The 24,390-nt window shown below is 38.5% G+C and overlaps 1 protein-coding gene across 1 annotated transcript in view; it reads left to right on the plus strand.

Annotated features, from left to right (window-relative positions):
• The first annotated feature begins 2,633 nt into the window (after positions 1–2,633).
• The window catches only part of ACOD1 (aconitate decarboxylase 1), a 30,369-nt gene continuing 8,612 nt past the window's right edge, over positions 2,634–24,390 (plus strand). The window contains 1 exon segment of the mRNA XM_007941526.1: positions 2,634–2,820. Coding sequence (XP_007939717.1) covers positions 2,634–2,820 — 187 coding nt within the window.

Consider the following 24,390-nt stretch of genomic DNA (forward strand, 5'->3'; position numbering starts at 1 on the left):
ATTAGTATCCTATTTTCATAGACCAAAGATTAAAAGTTTACAAAATGAAGTTAATTAGGGGTAGCAAAATAAGAATTTGGCCAAGTTCATGTAGTAGAGAATCATGGTGGGCCCATCTGTTTTGGGTATCAAGCAGGTAGATGATATCAGGAAGAGTGATAGCATCAACATTTTTGTGGCCTAAAGTAGTTCTCAGCACCCATTTCTCTATGGCTAATCACGTGAATATTGATAATTACCTTCCTCGGGTCCTTGATAGAGAGAAGAGCCTAAATAAATGGACACTAGAAATTGTAAAATTCTTATCAATGTAAATTAATAAATTGGAATTCCAATTAACTCCTCAGTCTCATATGACTTGGGTTAGGGGGAGTCACCCCTTAAAAGTCTAGTCAACTCTGGGCACATTAATAAAATCAAGATTGTAAAGCTGATAGCTAGTCATGAATATAGACACCACAACAACGTAAGCCCATAGGTAATGTTTCTATGTGGCACAGACTCAGCAGTCAGTTGGTGTCTCTGTGATTCTCTGTTTCTTTCTCCCCACTGCCTGCCTTCCTTCCTTCCTCCCTCTTCTAATTTCAGAAAACAATTTTTAGAACTCTGGTATATTACTCATGAAAATATGCAAATGAAGAAAAAATTATTGAGACATTATTGAAAATAATTATTGAAATTATGGAGACATCAGCAAAATATCTTGTTTAGTCGTCTGTGCTCCACTAAACTGGCCAAAACCAATACCAAACTCACTGCCAACAAGTCGATTCTGACTCATGGCGATCCCCATAGGGTTTCGAAGTTGTAAACTTTTACTGAAGAAGACTGCTTCATCTTTCTTCCACAGAGCGGCTGGTAAGTTCAAACTAATGGCCTTTTGGTTAGCAGCCAAATGCCTTAACCAGTGCACCACCAGAATTTCTTATATTGGCCAAAATCATGTAAAAATTAAGACAAAATATGAAAAGTAGATAATGACAATGATTGAGAGAATATTACCACATAAGAGAAACGAAGGCAAATAGTGTTTGGCATGCCATGTTCGTCTTCTGAAGTAACCATGAGAGTCCCACATTAGTCAGCACTAATGACCCTGACTGATGATCTAAGGAAAGCAATCTAGAGACCCTACTGGCCTTGACGTAGTTTGAGCCCCGAGCCAAAAGTTCTACCAAAGTGAGATGACAGTGAGTAAATCTAAATTCTCTGTAGATTTTGTGTACAACTGATATTTTTTAATGTTGAAACTCTAGTATGAAAGCATGACTGACCATATTGTTTTTGTCCCTGACCAATATCTCTCACCCTTAGGGGAGTTTGAGAGCTTCCCTAAGATCTGTACCAGGAAGACTCAATGGACTTCAGGCCTAGGAGATGGTCGTTCAGTTTGGGGTATTGTCATAAGACCAATTTAAGGCCTACATAGTTTGTTGCCTCAGCATCCATTAATTCCTCCTAATTCCCTGGTAGCGTAGTGCCTAAGGCACTTGACTGCTAACCAGAAGGCTGGCAGTTCAAACCCACCAGCCACTCCTCAGAAGGAAGATGGGGCAATCTATTTCTGATACTGCCTCGAAAACCCAAGGAGGGGTCGCTATGAGTCAGGTCCGACTTGATGGCACATAACAACAACAACAATTCCCCTTTAATGGAAGCAGCAGTCAGGACATTAGATGACATGTAGCACTGGGCAGGTCGGCTGCGAAGCAACTCTTTCAAGTGCTGAGGAGCAAGGATGTCTCCGTGAGGACTAAGGTACGCCTGACACAAGCCATGATATTTCCAATTGCCTTGTATGCATGTGAGAGCTGGATAATGAATAAGGAAGACCAAAGAAGAGTTGATGCTTTTGAGTTGTGGTGCTGGCGAAGAATGCTGAAGGTACCATGGACTGCCAAAAGAGCTAATAGATCTGTCCTGGAGGAAGTGCACCTGAGATGCTCCTTGGAAGCAAGGATGGCCAGACTTCGTCTCACCTACTTTGGTCATGTTGTCAGAGGGGCCCATTCCCTGGAGAAGGATGTCGTGCTTGGTAAGCTGGAAGGTCGATGAAGGAGGGGAAGGCCTTCGACAAGATGGAATGACACAGTGGCCGTGACAACGGGCTCAAGTACAGCAAGGATCATGGAGCTGGTGTGGGATTGGGTGGTGTTTCATTCTGCTGTGCATGGAGTCACTATGAGTCAGAAACATCTCGACGGCACCTGACAAGAACAATTCCCCTTTCACCCAGTTTCTTCCATAAATTGTCTTATTTTACCAAATAGCCTCTCAACATTTTTGGTCTTTAAGAGAGCCTCCCAAGCATGCCCCATATGGCTTTCTACGATAGGAACCTACTATTATGCTACAACCTAGACTCTCAAGGGCCCCTTGCAGCCATGTCCCATATAGTTTCCCATGATAAGAACTTCTCCCTTTTCCTGTGCCAATACACTAGAAAGTGTTAAATTTACTGATTAGACTTCATTTCTCACTGAAGACCCCACTCTGTTAGCCATACAAAAGCTCTCTCATACAATTCCAGCTTGTTGTTGCTTTGTCTCCAGGTGCAACTTTCTGTGTGGCCCAGCATCAACAAATTCCATTTGTTTTCACACCGTCCTGTATGAGTCTCATTTCCCCATGCCATGTCTGACAGACTACTGAAGACAACCACAGATCCCTTTCAGTCAAACTTCATACTAGTACTGAAGAGGAAGAGGAACATCTACCACAGCCAGAGTGATCTTGAAGTCAATGGTCATGTTCCAACACCAATAGCCAATCTGATGAATGTGGAACTTAGAAATATGAAAGAACAATCAGAATCACATGGTAGGAGAAAACCCAATGGCTAGAAAGAGGTGTACCAGAAAGAAGCAGCTTTGTGAAGAAAAAAAAAATTATTCTCTTTTAATTTTTGAAGTCGTTTCCCAAAGAGATTAAGAAGTTTCAGTATCCATAAAATAAAGAAAAACTCCTATGTGATATGTCAATCAGAGAACAAGAGTTCTTATAAAATAAAATCATGATTAATCAAACAATAAGTCATTAAATGTGTTGAAATGCAGAGTGGGCACAAATGAAAACCAAATCAGTGATCACAAGACCAAACCATGGAGTCCTATCAGAACATTGAACAGAAATGTGGGGAAAAAAAGGAAAATATAAGAATCAAATTAAGACATGGAGTTCAGAACCATAGTCACAGGGGACACCAAGGTCAATTGGCGTGATATAGCCCACAAAGACAATATTCTCATCCAACTTTGGTGAGTAGCAAGTGGGGTCTTAAAAGCTTGCGAGCAGCCATCTAACGTTGACCTATTGTTCTCTCCATCTGGAGTCAAGAAGGAAGAAAATCAAAGATGTTAAGGAAACAATTAGTCTAAAAGATTAATGGACCATTCAAATATCAGCCTCTTCAGCCCTAAGACCAGAACTAGATGGTGTCCAGCTACCACGACTGACTGGTCTGAAAGAAAACCAAATAGGAATACCTGAATACAGTGGCAGAAAAATGTGGAACAAAATTTAAAATAAGAAAAAAGACCAGCCTTACTGGTCTGATAGACTGGCAGATCCCCGAGGCTATGGCCTTTATTGTTGTTAGGTGCCATCATGCTGGCTCCCACTCATAGCGACCCTATGTACAACAGAACAAAACACTGCCCAGTCCTGCACCAGCCTCACAATCCTTGCTATTCCTGAGCCTATTGTTACAGCCACTATGTCAGTCCATCTCATTGAGGGCCTTCCCCTTTCTCACTGACCCTCCACTTTACCAAGCATGATAGTCTTCTCCAGGGAATGGTCCCTTCTGACAACATGACCAAAGTAGGTGAGATGAAGTCTTGCTTCCAAGAAGCAATCCAGCTGCACTTCTTCTGGGACAGATTGGTTAATTCCTCTGGTAGTCCACAGTACTCTCAGTACTTTTTGCCAACACCACAACTCAAAAGCATCAACTCTTCTTTCACTGCCTTATTCATTGTCCAGCTGTCACATGCATATGAGTTGATTGAAAATACCATGGCTTGGGTTAGGTGCACCTTAGTCTTCAAAGAGACATCTTTGCTCTTTAGCACTTTAAAGAGGTATTTTGCAACAGATGTGCCCAGTGCAATACATCATCTGAATCCTTGACCACTGCTTCCATTGGCGTTGATTGCGCATCAAATAATACAAAATCTTTGACACTTCAATCTTTTCTCCATTTATCGTGATGCTGCTTCTTGGTCCAGTTGTGAGGATTTTTGTTTTCTTTATGTTAAATTGCAATCCATACTGCAGACTGTAGTCTTTAATCTTCATCAGTAAGTTCTTCAAGTCATCCTCACTTTCAGCAAGCAGGGTTGTGTCATCTGCATATTGCAGATTGTTAATGAGTCTTCCTCCAACCCTGATGCCATACATGTCTTCATATAGTACAGATTCTCAGATTATTTGCTCAGCATACAGATTGAATAAGTATAATAAAAAGATATAATCTTGATGCATTCCCTTCCTTATTTTAAACCATGCAGTAGCCCCTTGTTCTGTTCGAACAACAGCCTCCTGATCTATGTACAGGTTCTTCATGAACACAATTAAGTGTTCTGGAATTTCCATTCTTCTCAATGTTATCCATAATTTGTTATGATCCACACAGTCAAATGCTTTTGAATAGTCAATAAAACACAAGTAAAGAACTGAACTCACCCCCATGGTTCAACTTTCAGCCAAATGGTAAACAGGCCTATAAGGTAAACAATAATACCAGGAAGGTATGCACTCATTAGAGCAATTGACCATATGAGATAAAAGGATGGCATTTGCCCAAGGATACAGCTAAGAAAGCAGGAAGGCATGGGAAAGAAGGATGAAGGGAAATGGTAACTACAGAGAATAAGTGGCAAGAGTGTTGCTACATTGTGGGGATTGCACTCAGTATTATAAAACAAAATGTGTATGAATTGTTGTATGATAAACCTATTTTCTCTGTAAAATTTCACACAAACCACATTAAAACAGAGTGAATGTGTTACAAAGTTAGCCCACATAAAATGAACAGACCTCTAATAAACATTAAATAAACTTTTTGTTTAAAAAAAAATCAAATTAAGACAAATGCAAAATGCATAATATTGAGACTTCCAGTGAGATGGCAGAATAGGCACACAAGCTACACAGACCCTCCACAATAAATAGAAGAGGAACCAGTTGACACAGATACAGAAGATAATTCTGGGGCCCAGAGATTTTAAAGGAAGGAGACAGAAGTGGATTAAACACAAACTAGTAGAAGAACCTGAATGAGAACAGTGAATAAAGAGACAAATGGAGCTGCAGACTATTAGCTATGTTGATGGCATGGTCAGTTTGAATATTTCCAAGTGGTGATAGGACCTGAGAATTAACCTGAAAATCAGCCGTGCTCACCAACGGCTGTTTGGACAACTGTACTGGTGGCTTATAACTAAAAAAGGAAATAGCAAAGAAGGAGATAAACTGAGCTGTGGACTTTCAGCTGTCTGGAGGGTGCAGCCACTTTGAACGTTTACAACCATCAGGCATTTTGGGTACATAAAGTGACAGTGTTCTCATTTATGTTCCAGGGACCTAAGAATAAGTTCATCTTGCTGAGGACAGTAAAGACATATGGGAAGCTGATGACTGGAAAGGAGACAGGTGGTGAATGCATAATTGCTGCCAACTAGCAAATAGAGAAGCACAGTACCCTGCTTACTCAGATAACTTCCAAAGCATCCAAAGAAAATGTAAATCTTGGGCCAATCACTCCAACATACAATCACCAATTAAATATAAACACAAAAACATCACAATGTCTCAGAGACAACAGACCATCACAGTACACACAAAGAAGCAAGAAAAAGTGGTAAAAACAAGGGACCAGGATATAGACCAAGAACACATCCCAGAGGAAGAAGCAGCATTGCAACTCCCTGAAAAGAAATTCAAAAGAATTATATTTAGGTACCTTCAGTGGATTGAGAGACAGATCAAGGAAAACACTGACAAAATTGAGGAAAACACTAGAACAATTTTGGAAGATGATACAAGAACAAAAAGACAAAATAAATGAACAATTAGAAATGATACAAAATCTACAGATAGAAATCCAGAAGATGAATACTAGATTTTCAGAAATAGATAATACATTGAATGGGCAAAGGAGTAGACCTGAATCGATGGAAGACGTAATTGCTGAGACTGAAAACAAAAACCTCAATACTTCTTTGGAAAGTGGTCAATCACAACAGAAGATCAAAACAAAATGAAGAGAGCCTAAGGTTCACGTGGGATACTATCAAGAGGAATAACCTATGTGTAATTGGAATTCCAGAAGAGGAAGAGACAAATAAAACTACAGAAAAAATTGTCAAAGATTTGTTGGGAGAGAATTTCCCTGATATGATGAAAGATGATAATAAATCCATTCAAGAAGTCTAATAAAGCCCAAGCAGGATAGACCCCAAAAGAAAATGACCAAGACATATCATCATCAAACTCACCATAACCAAAGACAAAGAAAGAATCATGAAAGCAGCATGGGAAAAACAAAACGTTACCTATAAGGGGCAAGCAATAAGACTAAGCTCTGGTTTCTCAGCAGAAACCACACAGGAGAGAGGCAATGGGATGGTGTATATAAAACCCTGACAGAAAAAATTACCAAACAAGAATTATATGCCTACAAAAATTAGCCCTCAAATATGATGGTGAAATGAGGATATTTTCAGACAAGTATAAATTAAAGAAACTTGTTAAAACCAGACCAACCTTACAAGAGATGCTAAAGGGAGTGCTTTGGACAGAGAACCAAAAACAGGAAATAACAACTGACCATTAACACACATGATGACATAACCCAGAAACCAACCTAGTTATGGAAGTATCCAAAGTAACTTAGCTTACAAGACTGTAAACAGGGAACTAGAGTCATTAATTGGCAAATGAGGACAACTACAAACCAAAAAGAGGGGAAAAAAACAGTGTAGTTATAGAATTTCTAAATAGTGAGGATGTCAAGAGAGTTGCAAGATAGAATGGAATGTTCTAAACCCAGGAGAAAATTATAAATCACAGGGTTTCACAAATGATAAACCTTCACATCAAAATAAACACAAAGCAAGCACAAATATTTAGCAAATACTAAAAAAAAAAAAAAAGCAATGAAGGAAGTGATAAGAAAATTCATAAACAAAATTAGTTCAGCATAGAAAATTATATAGAACAAAGAAATCAGCAATACCATGAAAAAAACACATAACAAAATGACAGCAACCAATTCATACTTGTCAATAATTACACTGAATGTCAATAGTTTAAATGCACCACTCAAGAGATGGAGAGTTGTGAGTAGCGACTGGGATCTTAAAAGCTAGCAAGCTGCCATCCAGATGCAACAATGGGTCTCTCCTCGTCCAGAGCAAAGAAGAATGAAGAAAACCAAAATTCATGGAAACAATTAGTCCTAGTGACTGGTACACCATCCGATCTGCAGCCTATACGACTATGAGACCAGAAGAACTAGATGGTGCCCAGCTACCACTGTCATCCACTTGGAAGGGGATCTATGTAGGAGATCCTTGATAGAGAGGGAGAACAACGTGGAACAAAACTCAAAATCATTTGGAGAAAGAAAAAGTGGGGGGACCAGGTTTGCTAGTCCGATAGAGCCTGGTGGAAATACTGAGACTATGGCCCCTAGCTGCCCTTCAGGTCTGGAATTGAACCCACACCTGTGGTTTTCAGCCAAACAAAATATAGGCATATGAGTTGAACATTTACCTCAGGTAGAGATACACTTCTTGGAGAGAACAATCATGGGCTGCTTATGCACAGGGAGACAGCTCACGGGGCAGGAGTGCATGGAGGGATGAACATTGGGAAGAGGTAACTATGGGGAGGAAGTGGGAGGGGAGCTGTTGCATTGTGGTAAACTGTGATCAATGTCATGAGACAAAGTGTATGTAAACTGCTGTAAGGAAAGTGAATTTGCTCTGTAAATCTTCACCCAAATCACAATTTAAAAAAAGAAGAAGAAAGAGAGAGAGAGATGGAGAGTTACAGACTGGATAAGAAAACATAACCCATTAATATGCTGTCTATAAGAGACACACACATCTTAGAGACAAAGACAAAAAGACTAAAAACCAAAGATTGTAAAAAGACATTATCAAGCAAATGCCAATCATAAAAGAGCAGGAGTGGCAGTGTTAATTTCTTATCAAATTGACTTTAAGACAAAAACTACCATAAGAGACAAGGAAGGACGTTATATAATGATCAAAGGATCCATTGAACAAGAGGACATAACAATAATAAATATCTATGGACCCAATGAAAGAGCCCCAAAATATATAAATCATACTTTAACAGAATTGAAAAGACAAATAGATGACTCCACAGTCATAGTAGGAGAATTTAATACACCACTTTCAATGAAAGAACAACTGGAAAGAAACTCAACAAAGGCACAAAAGAACTAAACAATACAATCCACCAATTTAATCTTATAAACATCTACAGAGCACTTCACCTAACAACAGCACAATATACATTCTTTTCCAGTGTACATGGAACATTCTCCAGAATAGACCATATGTTAAACCACAAAGCAAGCCTTAATAAATTTAAAAACATTGAAATACTACAAAGCATCTTTTCAGATCACAATGCTATCAAATTAGCAATCAAAAATACAAAGATCAATGGAAAAAGAGCAAACACATGGAGACTGAACAACACCCTCCTTAAGAATGACTGGGTAATAGAAGAAATTAAAAATGAAATTAAAAAATTCCTTGAATCAAACAAGAATGAAAATACAAAATACCAAACTCTTTGGGACACAGCAAAAGCAGTGATCAGAGGACAATGTATAGCAATAAATGCACACACATCAAAAAAGAAGAAAGAACCAAATTAAACACCTTAACCCCCTATCTGCAGCAATTAGAAAAAGAGTAGCAAAAAAACAAAAAAAAGGCTATAGTCACCAGAAGAAAAGAAATAATAAAGATTCAAGTAGAAACAAATGAAACAGAAAATAGAAAGACTAGAAGTTGATTTTTTTAAAAGATTAATAAAATTTACAAACTGCTGGCAAATGTAACAAATGTAACAAAGAGGGAGAGAATACAAATAACACGAATAAGAAATGAATTGGATGATGTCACAACAGAACCAACAGAAATTAAAAGGATAATATCAGATGAATGAGACCTTCTAAAAATTTAATTTTTATGTGTTTCCAAAGACTTCTCCAAAGAGTCAAAAGAGAACCTACAAATTGGGGAAAAAAATATTCAGCAATGACTTATCTGACAAGGGACTGATCTCTAAAATTTATAGAAAACTCCAACACCTCAACAACAAAAAGACAAACAAAAAATGGGCAGAAGACATGAACAGATCCTTCACCAAAGAGAATATTCAGGCAGCCAACAAACACATGAAGAAATGCTCACGATCATTAGCCATTAGAGAGATGCAGAACAAAACATCAGTAAGATACCATCTTGCTTCCACACTAATAGCAGAGATCAGCAAGACAGAAAATAAAAAGCGTTGGCAAGGATGTGGAGAGATTGGGACTCTCATACATTGCTGCTGCGACTGTCAAATGATATAACCACTGTGGAAAGCAGTATGGTGATTCCTTAAAAAGTTGGAATTAGAAAGACCATTTGATCTAACAATCTCATTAGTAGTTATATACCCTAAAGAAGTGAGAGCCAGGACAAGAACAGATATATGCACACTCATGTTCATCACAGCACTATTTACAATAGCCAAAATATGGAACAACCTAGGTGCCCATCAACAGGAGAATGGATAACCAAACTGTGGTACATACACACAATGGAATACTATGCAACACTAAAGAAGAATGTAGAATCTGCAAAACACCACCGAACATGGATGAACTTGGAGAACATTATGCTGAGTGAAATAAGACAATCACAAAAGGACAAATACTGTATTAGTCTGTTATCATAAAAAGTCAAGGAAAAGTTTATATATGAAAGGAGACTTTCTTTGCTGGTTAACAGAGATGGGAAGGGAGGGGAGAGAACACTACAAAAATAAAAAAAAAGAGATAAATTTTTAAAAAATGCATAATACCTACCCAATACCAGTATAGTAGGAAAAAATTAAAATAAATCAAGAAAAAATAAAAGAGGAGCTCTAGTGGCACAATGCCTCATGCATTTGACTGCTAACCAGAAAGTTGGTGGGTCAAACCCCCAGCTTCTCCACAGAATGAAGATGAGGCGATTTACTACCATAAAGATTTACTGCCTAGGAAACCAAATGGGGGTTGCTATGTGTTTCTACCAATGGCAAAAAAGAAAAAGAAAGAAAGAAAGAAGAAGAAGAAATAGAAGAAAATTTCCCTCAGCTGAAGAAAGTCTCTGTCAAATGGAAGTATCAAAACAAGATAACTCGACATTTTCTGCTGATGCTTAACAGCACAAATAAAGAGAACTGTTGTGTCAGTTTATTATACCTATCCCACTCTCAATCTTTAAATCAACACCTATTAGTAAAACAAGAATGGATGGGTTAACCATGATACTATATAGACCTGACAGAGATGTTTGAAGGGAAACATAACATATGGCATAGTTTATTTTAGAATCCAGTGGTCTTTGCAAAGCATGTGATAGGAAGTAGGGAGTTACAGACCTATAAATGTTGTTATCACCTGCTGCCAAGTAGGCCCTGCTCATGGTGATCCCATGCACAATTAGATCAGGCCATTTGTGATCCACAGAGTTTTCATTAGCTGATTTTTGGAAATCACCAGGCCTTTCTTCCCAGTCTGTCTTAGTTTGGGAGCTCTGATGCAACTTGCTCAGCATTATAGCAACATGCAAGTCTCCACTGATAGATGAGTGGTTGAGTGGTGGCTGCATGTGAAATACGTTGGCCAGAAACTGAACCCAGATCTCCTGCATAGAAGGTGAGAACTCTACCACTAAACCACCAATGCCCCAACCTACAAAAGTTGTTGTTATGTGCTGTCGAGTCAGCCCCAACTCACAGCGACCCCTCCTTGGGTTTCCAAAACAGTATCACTACGGAAGTAGATTGCCCCATCTTCCTTCCGAGAACCTACAAATAAATGGTGATATTTTTAAGAGCGCTCCCAGTCAGAAACATGGATATTTTCATGTAGAAAATTAAGCAGTAACTACATGGGTTTTCTGGGCTACAATTCTATCCATGTGAAATTGATCTGAGCATTAATTTCTTCATTTAAATTATATTTTCTGCCTAAAAATAGTAGTACATATCCAGAAGAAAATACAGAAAATCAAAGAGAAAGACCTCATTTCCAATTCAAACAAAACCGTTAATAACATTTTGGACTCTTTCTTTCTAGTTTATATATATGTGTGTGCCATATGTGTGTGTGTACACACACACACACACATATATATATACACACACACATATATACATACAGACATATATATGTGTATGTGTGTGTGTATATGTGTGTGTGTGTGTATATAATATGCATATTTGTACATACCATAATTTATTTTAATCCACACCCTGTTGATGGAGGTTAAAGTTGTTTCCAATTATTTGTTATTACAAATACTGCTTAAAATATTTGTTTTTTTCTCTTTATGCCTAATGTATTTTCTGATTTTCTGTGTTCAAATAGGGTCCTAAGAACGGTTATCACTGGATAAAAAGATCTTTTTGAGGTTCTTGATACATGTGGTCAAATTGTTTCCCAAATGAGTTGTACTAATTTATATTTTTCCCCATAGTGCATAAGGACAGTGTCCATTTCATTATGCATTCCTCCAGTCTAGGGTATTCTCTTTAGATGTAAAGGTTTAATAACGTTCCTTTAAGGTCCATGGTAATTCTATATTTAAATTTAGTTTCACAAGAGCAAAAACCACCAAGAATCTATTCTGTCTTCTAAATATCTGTGGTAGTTAAAAAGCTGTTGTCAACTTGGCTGGGCCTGGTTGAGTGGCTGGGCAGCTAGATGCAGTTATTCCCCATGGTGAGACTAGCAATCAATCCCATGGTGAAATCTACTAGAGCAGCTGAGTAGCTTTAGGGATGTGGTCTGCTTCCCACATATAAGCAGCAGCTTTGGAAATGGTCTCTAGTTTTTTTGGCATGCTTGAACTCTGCACATAGCCAAGTTGTTGTTCAGCAGCCTGCCATGCTCTACTGATCTTGGACTTCTTCTGGACTTGAATTAGTGGCCTGCCATGTGGTTTGGTAACATTGGGACTGTGCCTTTTTACTTGTTGACCTTGAGTTTGTCAGCCTCAGCAGCCAGTAGCTGTCTTAGTGAAGAAAAGCTTCCAGCTTCAGTGGGCCAGAAACAGGAGGCAGAGCTGAAGCTCAAGGTTGAGGGGCTTTCACTCAGCCCCTAGAGCCTGGCACTTTGAACTCAGACTAAAGCCTCCAAACTCTAAGAGAATAAACTCCTGTTTGTTAAAACCATCCCATTTGTGATATCTCCTGTTAAAATGGCACTGAGTAACCGAAACAATATCCATAAACAGTTTCTGTACAGAATATTGCTTAAGTGTCAGATTTATTCAAATAAGGCATTGATCCATTTTACTCTGCTTTTAGCAAGCATCTGGTGCAGAGCAATACAAGCCCTTGGGTGATCACTCAACATTTACTGGTTAACTAAGAAACACAAGGAGCTCTGGTAGCATAGTGTCTAAGGCACTTGACTGCTAACCAGGAGGCTGGCGGTTCAAACCCACCAGCCACTCCTCGGAAGGAAGGTTGGGCAATCCTACTTCCGTAGTGATAACTGCCTCGGAAACCCAAGGAGGGGTCGCTAGGAGTCGGGGGCTGACTCTATGGCAAATAACAACAACAAGAAACACAAATGGACTATTTTATGCTTATGAGAGAGTTCTAAATGATACTTTTCTTTGAGGAAGAGTGATTTAGAGGACACATTATAACTACCCTGAGCACACACAAATGGAAAATATGTTTACAAATATATGACAATAAAATATGTTGAATCAATTTTATTTAAACAATGATTTTAAAAGCACACATTCATTCAATAGTTCAAATTCCTTACTTCATAGTCTCATGGAACCTAATCCCTTCTTGTGCACTTATAAGATCCCATTTCAGATTTAATAAGTTGGTAAAGAAAAATTATCAGAAGAAGACACACGTGCACACACATACAAAAACAATGGTTCCATGAGGCATTCTTCTAAATATTTATCTTAAAACGTTCTGTGTTGATGTGTTACTGGATTTTTTATCTTCCCCATTATGATGATAAGTATATTTCAATGTCCTAAATGAATTAACAAAGAACTAATCAGGGAAATGAACTCTGGTTGCTACCACTATACACTCTCAAAACATAGGCTTCCAGAAAGAACATTAAGTGTTCTTGCCCAATAGCAGCACCGGAAGGGCAGGCCAGAAAAAGAAACTGAAACTCATATAACTTAAATAAACTATTCTAACAAAACTGATCAAATTAAATAGTTTATAGCAGGTTTTTTTTGTTGTTGTTGTTTAGTAACAGTCTGCCTTCTCACATTCTTGATTTGTTGTTTCAAACATTCCTGGTTTACTTTCCTGGCTTACATTCTCCCAAAGCAAACTGTTACAGCCTGAACAGCTGATGTCAAGCTGGAGTAAAGGATCTGTTCTTTGCCTTGGACTTGCCATCAGACATGCAGTCCAAAGTAGATTAAAGGTCACAGTCCGTAAGAAGTATTTTTCCAACATATTCCAATCAGGAATGCAGAGGCGTTAAACCTTTTTCATGTTATATGATTAAATTAATGAAAGCATTAGATTTCCAGTAATTCCTTCTATAAGTATTTAGAAAGCTCCTGCTATGTGTTGAGAGGGGAGCCCTAGTGGCACAGTGGTTAAAGCTCTCAGTTGCTAAGCAAAAGCTTGGTGGTTTGTATCCACCGGGAAAAAGATGTGTCAGTCTGCTTCCATAAATATTTATAGCTTCAGAAACCCTATGGGACAGTTCTACTCTGTCCTATATGGTTGCTGAGTTGGAATTGACTTGACAGTAGTGGGTTTCAGAAGGATGCCTTGAGAGAAGGAGCCCTGGTGATGCAGTGGTAAAGCACTCATCTGCTAACTGAAAGGTCAGTGGTCGAAATCCCCAGCTGCTCTTCAGGAGAAGGATGTGGCAGTCTGGCACCATGAAGATTTACAACCTTGGTAACCCTATGGGACATTTCTACTCTGTCCTACCGGGTTGCTATGAGTTGGAATCAACTTGTTGGCAGCAGGTATGTGTTGGTACCATGAAAGACCCTGGGATATAGTGGTCAAATGAGTAGAGCAGTTAGTTCCCTATCTAAACAGAATTTCCCAATCTAATAAGGGATACTAGGAGGATACACCTGTATGCTATGGAAAATATGCAAGTGGGGCACTTAACCTAAACTGGATATTATGCAGGGGAAGAGCCCTTAGATTTGGATTAGGGTTTCTCAAACTCAACACCATTAACATTTTTGGCTGATTAATTCTTCATTATGAGCAACTGTCCTGTGCATGATAGTACATTTAGCAGCAGGCCCAGCCTCTGTCCACTAGATACTAGTAACACTTCCCCAAATTGTGACAACAAAAAGTGTCCCAGTTTAAATCACTGACTTAGTGACCACAGACTACTGACTTAGATGGAAGACGAGGAAAAGGAAAGGGTAGAGTGGGAAGGAGAAGTTAGAGTTTCAGTTAGAGTTGTGGATGCATAGATCCCCAAGGCAATAAAGACCCATGCCCTTTGGAAGAGGGGATGCTAAGTCACTTATGAGAGTGAAGAGATGACTACAGTTAGATTCCAAAGCCCTTACAAGTCATATTGTTAGGCTGCAGCTTATATTAATTATTTATTGCTATGTTACAAATTAGAGGCTCTGGTGGTGTGGTGCCTAAGGCATTTGACTGATAGCAGAAGGCTGGCAGGGCAAACCCACCAGCCACTCCTCAGAAGGAAGATTGGGCAATCTACTTCTGTAGTGATACCCCCTCAGAAACCCAAGGGGGAATTGCTATGAGTCAGATCTGACTAAACAGGAGTGAGTTTGGAGGGTTTTTTTTTTTTTTTGGAGTGATGCAGTACCCCACTCATCTGTCAGTTTGTCATACTGTGGTGGCTTTGCATGTTGTGTGGGGCTGGAGGCTATGCCAGTGTTATTTCAAATACCAGCAGGGTCACCCATGGTCGACAGGTTTCAGCAGAGTTTCCAGACTAAGACAGACTCATAAGAAGGAAACAGCAATCCACTTCCAAAGAATTGGCCAGTGAAAAACTTATGAATAGCAATGAAACAGTGTCTGATATATTATTGGAAAACTTCATGAATAGCCCTGAAATAGTGTCCAATACAGTGCTGGAAGTAAGGCCATCAGGTCGGAAGTCACTCAAAATACAACTGGGGAAGAGCTGCCTCCTCAGAGTAGAGACGACCTTAATGATGCACACAGAGTAAAGCTTTCAGGACCTTTATTTGCTGATATGGCATGACTCAAAATGAGAAAAATTTTCTTCTCAAAATGAGAAGAAGCTTTCAGGACCTTTATTTGCTGATATGGCATGACTCAAAATAAGAAGGAATACCTGCAAACATTCATTAATAATGTGAACATGGAATGTATGAAGTATGAATCTAGGAAAATTGGAAGTTGTCAAAATTGAAATGGAACGTACAAAGATTGATATCCTAGGCATTGGTGAGCTGAAATGGACTGGTTTTGGCCATTTTGAATAAGAAAACCATATGATCTACTATGACAGGAATGACAAGTTGAAGAGGAATGGCATGGCATTCATCATCACAAAGAATTTATCAAGATCTCTCCTGAAGTACAATGCTGTCAGTGATAGGATAATATTCATATGCCTACACGGAAGACCAGTTAATACTACTATTATTCAAATTTATGCACCAACCACCAAAGCCAAAGATGAGGAAATTGAAGATTTTTACCAACTTTTGCAGTCTGAAGTTGACCAAACAAGTCCATGAGAGCCAAAATATGACCTCAATTATATCCCTCCTGAATTTAGAGACTATCTAAAGAATAGATTTGATGCATTGAACAACAATGACCAAAAACCAGAATAATTGTGGGATGACATCAAGAACACCATCTGTGAGGAAAGCAAAAGGTCATTAAAAAGACAGAAAAGGAAGAATAGACCAAAATGGATGTCAGAAGAGACTCTGAAACTTGCCCTTGAATGGATAATAGCTAAAGCAAATGAAGAATGACAAGATAAAAGAGTGAACAGAAGGTTTCAAAGAGCAGCTTGAGAAGACATCAATTATTAAAATGAAATGTGCAAAGACCTGGAGTTAGAAAACTAGAAGGGAAGAACACACTCAGCATTTCTCAAGCTGAAAGAACCGAGGAAAAATTCAAGCCTTGAGTTGCAATATTGAAAGATTCTATGGGCAAAATATTGAATGATGCAGGAAACATCAAAAGAAGATGGAAGGAATACACAGAGTCACTAGACCAAAAAGAACTGGTAGATGATCATCCATTTCAGGAGTTGGCATCAAGAACAATGGTATTGAAGAAGGAAGTTGAAGCTGCACTGAAGGAATTGGTGAAAAACAAGGCTCCGGGAACTGACGGAATACCCATTGAGATGTTTCAACAAACAGATGCAGTGTTGGAGGCACTCACTTGTCTATGCCAAGAAATTTGGAAGAGAATTACATGGCCTATTGACTGAAAAAGATCCATATTTGTACCCATTCCAAAGAAAGGTGATCCCACAGAATGTGGAAATTATTGAACAATATCATTAACATCATATGGAAGTAAAATCTTTCTGAGGATAATTAAAAAATAGTTGTAGCAGTATAGTGACAGAGAACTTCCAGAAATGCAAGCTGGATTCAGAAAAGGACGTGGAACAAGAGATATAATTGCTGATGTCAGATGAATCTTGGCTCGAAGCAAAAAATACCAGAAAGATGTTTACTTGTGTTTTATTGACTCTGCAAAAGCATGGGATTGTGTGGATCATAACAAATTATGTGTAACATTGAGAAGAATGTGAATTCCAGAACACTTAGTTGTGCTCATGAGGAACCTGTACACAGACAAGGAGGCTGTATTTGAACAGAACAATGAGATACTGCATAGTTTAAAATCAGGAAGGCAGCGTGTCAGGGTTGTATCCTTTCACCATACTTATTCAATCTGTATGCTGAGCAAAAAATCCGAGAAGCTGGACTATATGAAGAACATTGTGGCATCAGGATTATTGGAAGAAGACTCATTAACAATCCGCGATATGCCGACGACACAACTTTGCTTGCTGAAAGTGAGGATGGCTTGAAGCACTTACTGATGAAGATTAAAAACTACAGTCTGCAGCATGGATTACATCTCAACATAAAGAAAACGAATATCCTCACGACTAAGCCAATAAGCCATATTATAATAAATGGAGAAAAGATTAAAGTTGTCAAAGATTTCATATTATTTGGTTCCACAATCAACACCAAAGGAAGTAGCAGTCAAGACATCAGATGACGTATTACACTAGGCAAATTTGCTGCAAAAGACATATTTAAAGTGCTGAAAAGCAAAGATGTCTTTTTGAAGACTAAAGTGTGCCTAACCCAAGTCATGGTGTTTTCAATCACCTCATACACACGTGAGAGCTGGACAATGAATAAGGAAGACCAAAGAAGAATTGATGCCTTTGAGTTGTGGTGTTGGTGAAGAACACTGAAAGTTCCATGAACTGCCAGAAGAACTAACAAATCTGTCCTGGAAGAAGTATAGCCGGAATGCTCCTTGGAAGCGAGAATGGCCAGACTTCTTCTGACCTACTTCAGTCAGGTTACCAGAAGGGACCATTTCCTGGAGAAAGATATCATGCTTGGTAAAGTGGAAGGTCAGTGAAAAAGGGGAAGGCCCTCAACGAGATGAATTGACACAGTGGCTACAACAATGGACTCAGGTACAGCAAGGATTGTGAAGATGGCGCATGACTGGGCAGTGTTTCATTCTGTTGAACACAGGATCTCTATGAATCAGAGCTGACTCGATGGCACCTAACACCAGTGATGCAGTGGATAAAGTGCTCAGTCACTAACAAGAAGTTCAGCAACCCACCAGGTACTCTGTAGGAAAAAAGAAGCAGCAATCTGCTTTTGTTAAGATCACAACCTTGGAAACATTATGAGGAAGTTAACTCTGATCCTTAAGGTCACTATGAATTGGAATCAACTTGACAGCAATGTTTCTTTTTAAAAAACTAATTAAACTAGCCAATAATTAAAGTAACTCTTCTTCTCAATTCAACAGAAGCAAAATGTGAAGTCTGTCCATCAAAGCTCATCAGACAGGAATATTCCTTCAGAAAGTCTTTCCACAGTGAGATGGTTGAAGCCATCATAACCCATTGACATTTTCTTGTAAAGGTGGTTTTAGGAGTCTCAACTCCAATCCTTACTCTCACTCTGAACTTGAAAAATATTTTGACCTCTTAGAGTCTTAACCTTCTCTGTTTAAATTGAGAGTGATAACTGTGACAACTCTCATAGAGGTTGTTTGGGAAACAAAAGAATCTACTACATTCATGTGTGCACATAAACTGAGTAAACAGAGACATTTAAGCTGAGAATTCTGAAACTCCCAAATAGTATAATACTTAGAATTCCAGTTTAAGTGTTTGTCATACTAAATGATGCCCATGTTTCCTTCTAACTCTATGAGATTACTAAAATCATTTCATGACTTTGAACTTGTTCAAACTGGTTCAGTCACAGCCAACAAAGCAAAATTAGAAGATCTGCAATTTTAAAATTTGCGTGATCCAGAATGCTAACTGGAATGGAACAAGTTTAGATCAAAGTCTTGGAATGAGAGATTCAGAAGAGGCGTAGTAAGCCCTTACAGGAGCCTGATGTGTGACATCAGATTATTGCCAGGACTGTGGAGAATAAATATGATACATTCAAAGCAGTGCAGTCATCCATAATCTTTGAGCTAGGCATAGTTGTTTTCTACTCAGCCAGTCAAGAGAATTTGTTGGTATGCAACACACACACTGCCTTTATTTTTCAAAAGGGAGATTAAGTTTCTAGCAGGGCTTTGACTCATAATTTTTCCTGTCTCTTTAGCATTCTGGTTTACCCACATTTTTAAAATTTCGATGTTACTTTGTTGGCCATGCCTGAACAGGGCTAAACTGATTCAAAGCCCCAAATCAATTTATATAGACTATCCAGCAAAGAAGGGAGCTCTGGTGGTGCAGTGATTAAAGCATTCAGCTGCTAACTAAAAGGTCAGTGATTCAAACCCACCAGCCACTCTATGGGAGAAAGATGAGGCAGTCTGCTTCCATAAAGTTTCCTTGGAAACCCTACAGGACAGTTCTACTGTGTCCTATAGGGACGCTGTTCATCAGAATCAACTCAATGGCAGTGGGTTTGGGTTTGGGTTTGGGTTTGGATCAAGCAATGAGGAAACTATGGGTAGGGCAAAAAGTTATGCATTCAGCTACTGACCAAAAGTTTGGTAGTTCGAGGGCACCCAGCGGTGTCTCAGAGGAAAGATCTGGTAATCTACTTCCAAAAGATCACAGCTATTGAAAAACCAATGGAGCACAGTTTTCTGTGACACACATGGAGTCACCATGAGGTAGAACTGACTCTATGGTGACTGTTTTTATTATTATTATTATTATATCCAGTAATGAATTACATAGTCATATAATGTGATTATTCTTGTTTGCTAGAGTCTAATCAAATGGCCCTAATGACAGGAGTCAAAATATGCAACCTGTTCTTTGGAATCAGGAATCCATCCTTCTACTGCACACTGGCTTTGGAGTCCACTGGTATAAAATAAGTATGGTATGAAATAGTAACTTGATGCACACAACCACCCATGTGCCAATTCTGAGCCCTAGGGCTATGTGTCCCCAGTGTGGACCATGGTTGGAAAGCCCATTTTAGGCAACAGATAATTTAAGAATGGAGTCTAAACATTTCTAAGTCCTCCATCTTTCTAAGTCTCTTTTCCCCTTACCATCCTACAATCATATGCCCCTTACTTTGATTCTTCTTTAACTACTTCTTAGGCTAACCAAAGAGTACCTGCATTCCCTAGTTGATGCTGGTCACTTCTGTCTCTAACTTCTCTCTCCAACCCTCTTTACTTCATGGGTGAACAACTATGCCTACCTCATTCCCCAAAGCCTGGCTGGCACTAGGTTGTGATATATACCAAACCTTCCTAAAAATGTGAGGATAACATTAGGGAATTAGGATGTTGAAAAGAAAAAATTATTTCATTTTGTTGTTTCTTAAGTTTATCTATGCTGTCCTTCCACATGGGGTTTCCTGTTGGCCACCTCCACCCATAGCTCCTCACCAACAGTCATGTTACTATCACTGCCAACTCTTGGAGTTTGTCACTCACCTTGCCCTTGGATCTTGTCTCCAGAGACCCAACATTTTAAACACCTTAGGACACCATTCATAAGCATTAATGAACATCAAAAATGAACACCTTAGGACACTATTAATAGATTGTTATACAGGTTTAAAACACAGTATGCCATTGGCCAACACATCATTTACATAGTAAATGAGTACTCCAAATAATCAGATTCTTAATGTGATTATATACAAAGTTGTCAGGCATTTTTGGATAAAATTTCTGATTGGTTGACATTTATATAATCTGCTAAACAATAATAAGATAATCCAAGATATTATGTTTACAAGATCTATAAAGCTTTGAAAACAAGATATTTTCATCCATCTTGAAAACAGGATGTTTATTAATTTCTATTGTTTACTGAGTTTAAGTGAAAGTTAATAAATAATGAAACTTGACTTCTGGTTTCAGTGGGCCTCAACACCTAGCTACTTTTAAAGGTTAGTTTATAAAACAGCCAAAAGATTATCAGATTATGTATTTGTTAGAATGCAAAGATTTTTAACAATATTAACAAGATCATCTTTAGTGTTGTAAGTGAATTCTTTGTTTTCATAATGAGAAACTTACACATTTTTGACATAAGTAATCTATTTTTTGTACTCATAAGTACAAACCAAGACAGTGCGATCTACTTCCATAAAGGTTCACAGCCTTGGAAACCCAGTGGGAATTACTATGAGTCAGAGTCAACTCAATGGCAAGGAGTTTGTTTTTTTTTTTTTTTGGTTAAACAGCCCAAGGAGTCCCTGGGTGGTGCACATGGTGGTGCAAACCAAAAGCTTGGAGGGTAAAGTCCACCCATAGTTGCCTCAGAAGAAAGGTCTGGAGATCTACTTCCAAGAAAATCAGTCACTGAAAACCCTATCGAGCAAAGTTGTACTCTGACATATATGGGGTCGCCATGAGTCAGAGCTGACTCAACAGCAACTAGTGGTGGTGGTGGTGGTGGAGGTAGTATGGTGGTAGTGGTATGATGGTGATAGTGCTGTGGTGATAGTGAGGCAGCCCAAGGAAAGCAATGATCCAGAGAAATAGAGTTATGTCTGGGCCAACCAATCCACGGTGATCTATAAACAAAGAGGCCTGGACTGTCTTTCTTGAAGCAGATTCCAGCCACATAAATCAAAGAGGGAGGCAGGCAGAAGTAGGACAGAGAATGGGTAATCAGGGATCTGCATTTATGGAAAGAGCAGCTCAGGGACAAACAAGACAGCAAATGATAAAGAAGTAAAATTAATTCCCAATGCCCTCTTAGGTTCCTAATTCTCAAGATACCAGGAGTTTCTTGTTGCTGCGATTGTTCCTGAATAATTAATGACCAGGAGGAATGAAGTACAAGGGAAAATGTGTGTATGCCTTAAATATAACATGTGAGGTGTTTTATTTAGCCAATTCACTATTTGGGGGCATTTGATTGTTTCTAATTTTTGATCTTATAAACAAGGCTCTGAATATTTTTTGGCTATAATCTTTTTATATACATATATATGCCTATTTCCATAGAAGGAAAAGGAATACCTAGAAATAGGAATGGGAGCTCTGGTGGCATAGTGCCTACAGCATTTGACTGCTAACCAGAAGGCTGACGGTTCAAACCCACCAGCCACTCCTCGAAAGGAAGATCGGACAATATAGCTCCGTAGAGATACCACCTCAGAAACCCAAGGAGGGGTCGCTATGATTTGGGTCCAACTTGAGGGCAGTGAATTGAGTTTTGAGATACAGGAACATCCAGGTATTCCTAGAAGTGGAATATCTATATAAAAGAGAGAGATTTTTCTATATTTAATGTATGGATCCAGGTACAAGATGAAATGCTCATTTTACCACCTTTGCTTCTTCCTCATGCCTGTGAGAAATCACATGATCATAGCCACTGTACTTCCTAGGCTCAGTTATTTACATGTTTATTGATGATTTCAACAACAATAGAGGAAGTTGAAGTAAGTTAGTTGGGAGGTGTTGAAATGATGGAAATTCTAAAGTTAAAAACACAAAGAGAAAGAGAAGGCATTTGAGAGGAGTGAAGGGTATAAATATAGTCACACAACAAATTACTACTCCAATTCACTCTTGAGAAAAACCTCCTCTTTAGAACATGTTGCTCAAGGTATCGTTACATTTTATCTGGTTTATTTAAATTGGATTTCTAGTTTACTTTTTCCTTTCTCAATTTCATCAGTTGTCCTCTCCTTTTAAGAGCTAACTACTTTTACTTCAATAATTGCATTTTAACTTATTTCATCACCTCTGGGCTATATAATTAATTGCATTTTGTTTTCCAACAGTGATTTAAAATGGACAAGGAAATGAATCATTGGAAGTTCACTGAATTTTAACCTCTTTTGGGGTACAGTGGGGGTATTTTAACCTAGCTTTGGGGGTACAGTGGTTAAGTGCTGTGCTGCCAACTGAAAGGTTGGTGGTTCAACCCACCAGCCACTCTGCTCTGCAGGAAAAGATGTTGGCAGTCTCCTTTCATAATGATTTATACCCTTGGAAACCTATGGAGCTGTTCTACTTTGTCCTATAGGGTCACTACCAGTTGGAATCTACTGGATGGCAATGGATTTATTTATTTATTTAAATTTTATATGAGGAGTCCTGGTGGTGCAATGGTTAAGCGCTATGCTGTTAACTAAAAGGTTGACGACTGGAACTCACCAACTGCTCCACAGTAGAAAGATGTGGCAATCTGCTTCCATAGAGATTTACAGTCCCAGAGACCCTATGGGACTGGACTCTTCTACTCTGTCTAGGGTTGCTATGAGTCGGAACTGACTTGATGGCAATGGGTTTTAATTTTATGTGTGTCTATTATAGCACTGTCAGATTGCATGTCTAATTATTTGTTGACTTTCACATCTCCTGTATTGACAGTATGTAAATTAGATGTCAATAAAGTTAACTTTTTGCAAAGGGCTAGTGCTCTTGGCTGCTAACCAAAAGGTCCACTCAGAGGCACTTCAGTAGAGGCCTGGGAATCTATTTCCAAAAAAATCAGCCATTGACAACCCTATGGAATACAGATCTACTTTGACATACATGGGATCACCACTAGTCAGAGTTAACTCAAAAACAATTGTGGTGGTTTTGAAGCAGAAACCATAGAATATAGATTTGGCTTTCTCAAGTGTATAGTACAATGCCAGACACATAGAAAGAATTCATCACATATTTATTAAACTACTATGTATTATGATTTATGCATTAATTTATAATTTATGCATTAATAAACTTATGCATAAATAATTTAATGCATTGGTTTGTTATTATTACTTTAATAAATAATAACATCAATTTACTGTTAATTTAATAAACAATTTTTATTATTAATAATAAAATTAATAATTTATGCATTAATCACAGTATTTCACTAAAAAGAGATATAAATGCCATGTGAAAACAAAACAGACCAAACAGGTATTTTAGAAATGGATGCAAGACTCAAAGGCAGCTCAGGACCTACCTTCAGAAATGTCCCTGAGGAGCTGAACAATCACTAACTGATTTCCAACTCAAGAACTATGCAAGTAGGGGAAAAGGGGTATATACGTAATTTTGCTTAGAACAAAGATCCAACCAGCACTTGAAATTCTTAAATTTTACATGATGGACCTTGAAGCCAACTCTTCTCTCTCCCTCTCTGTCTCTATTTCTAAATATGTTTACTCAAATTTCTAGCACCATGAAAATCAAGTTACTATTATTCTCTACCCTCATCAGAAACTTTTGGGCTAGCCCCTTTCTCTCTGTTAGCCATCTTTTCTGTTTTCTTCCACTCCAGACTCCCCTCTCCTTTATAAAGATGTTTCTGAAAAAATAAAAAGTAGTCCATCCTTTTGAAAACAGCCGACATTCCCTAGCCTGATAAATCTAAAGACTCTAAATATGGGATTAGTTCATGGT

Source organism: Orycteropus afer, unplaced genomic scaffold, assembly GCF_000298275.1.
Source record: "Orycteropus afer afer isolate SDZICR_OR568_19922 unplaced genomic scaffold, OryAfe1.0 scaffold00081, whole genome shotgun sequence".
NCBI lineage: Eukaryota > Metazoa > Chordata > Mammalia > Tubulidentata > Orycteropodidae > Orycteropus > Orycteropus afer.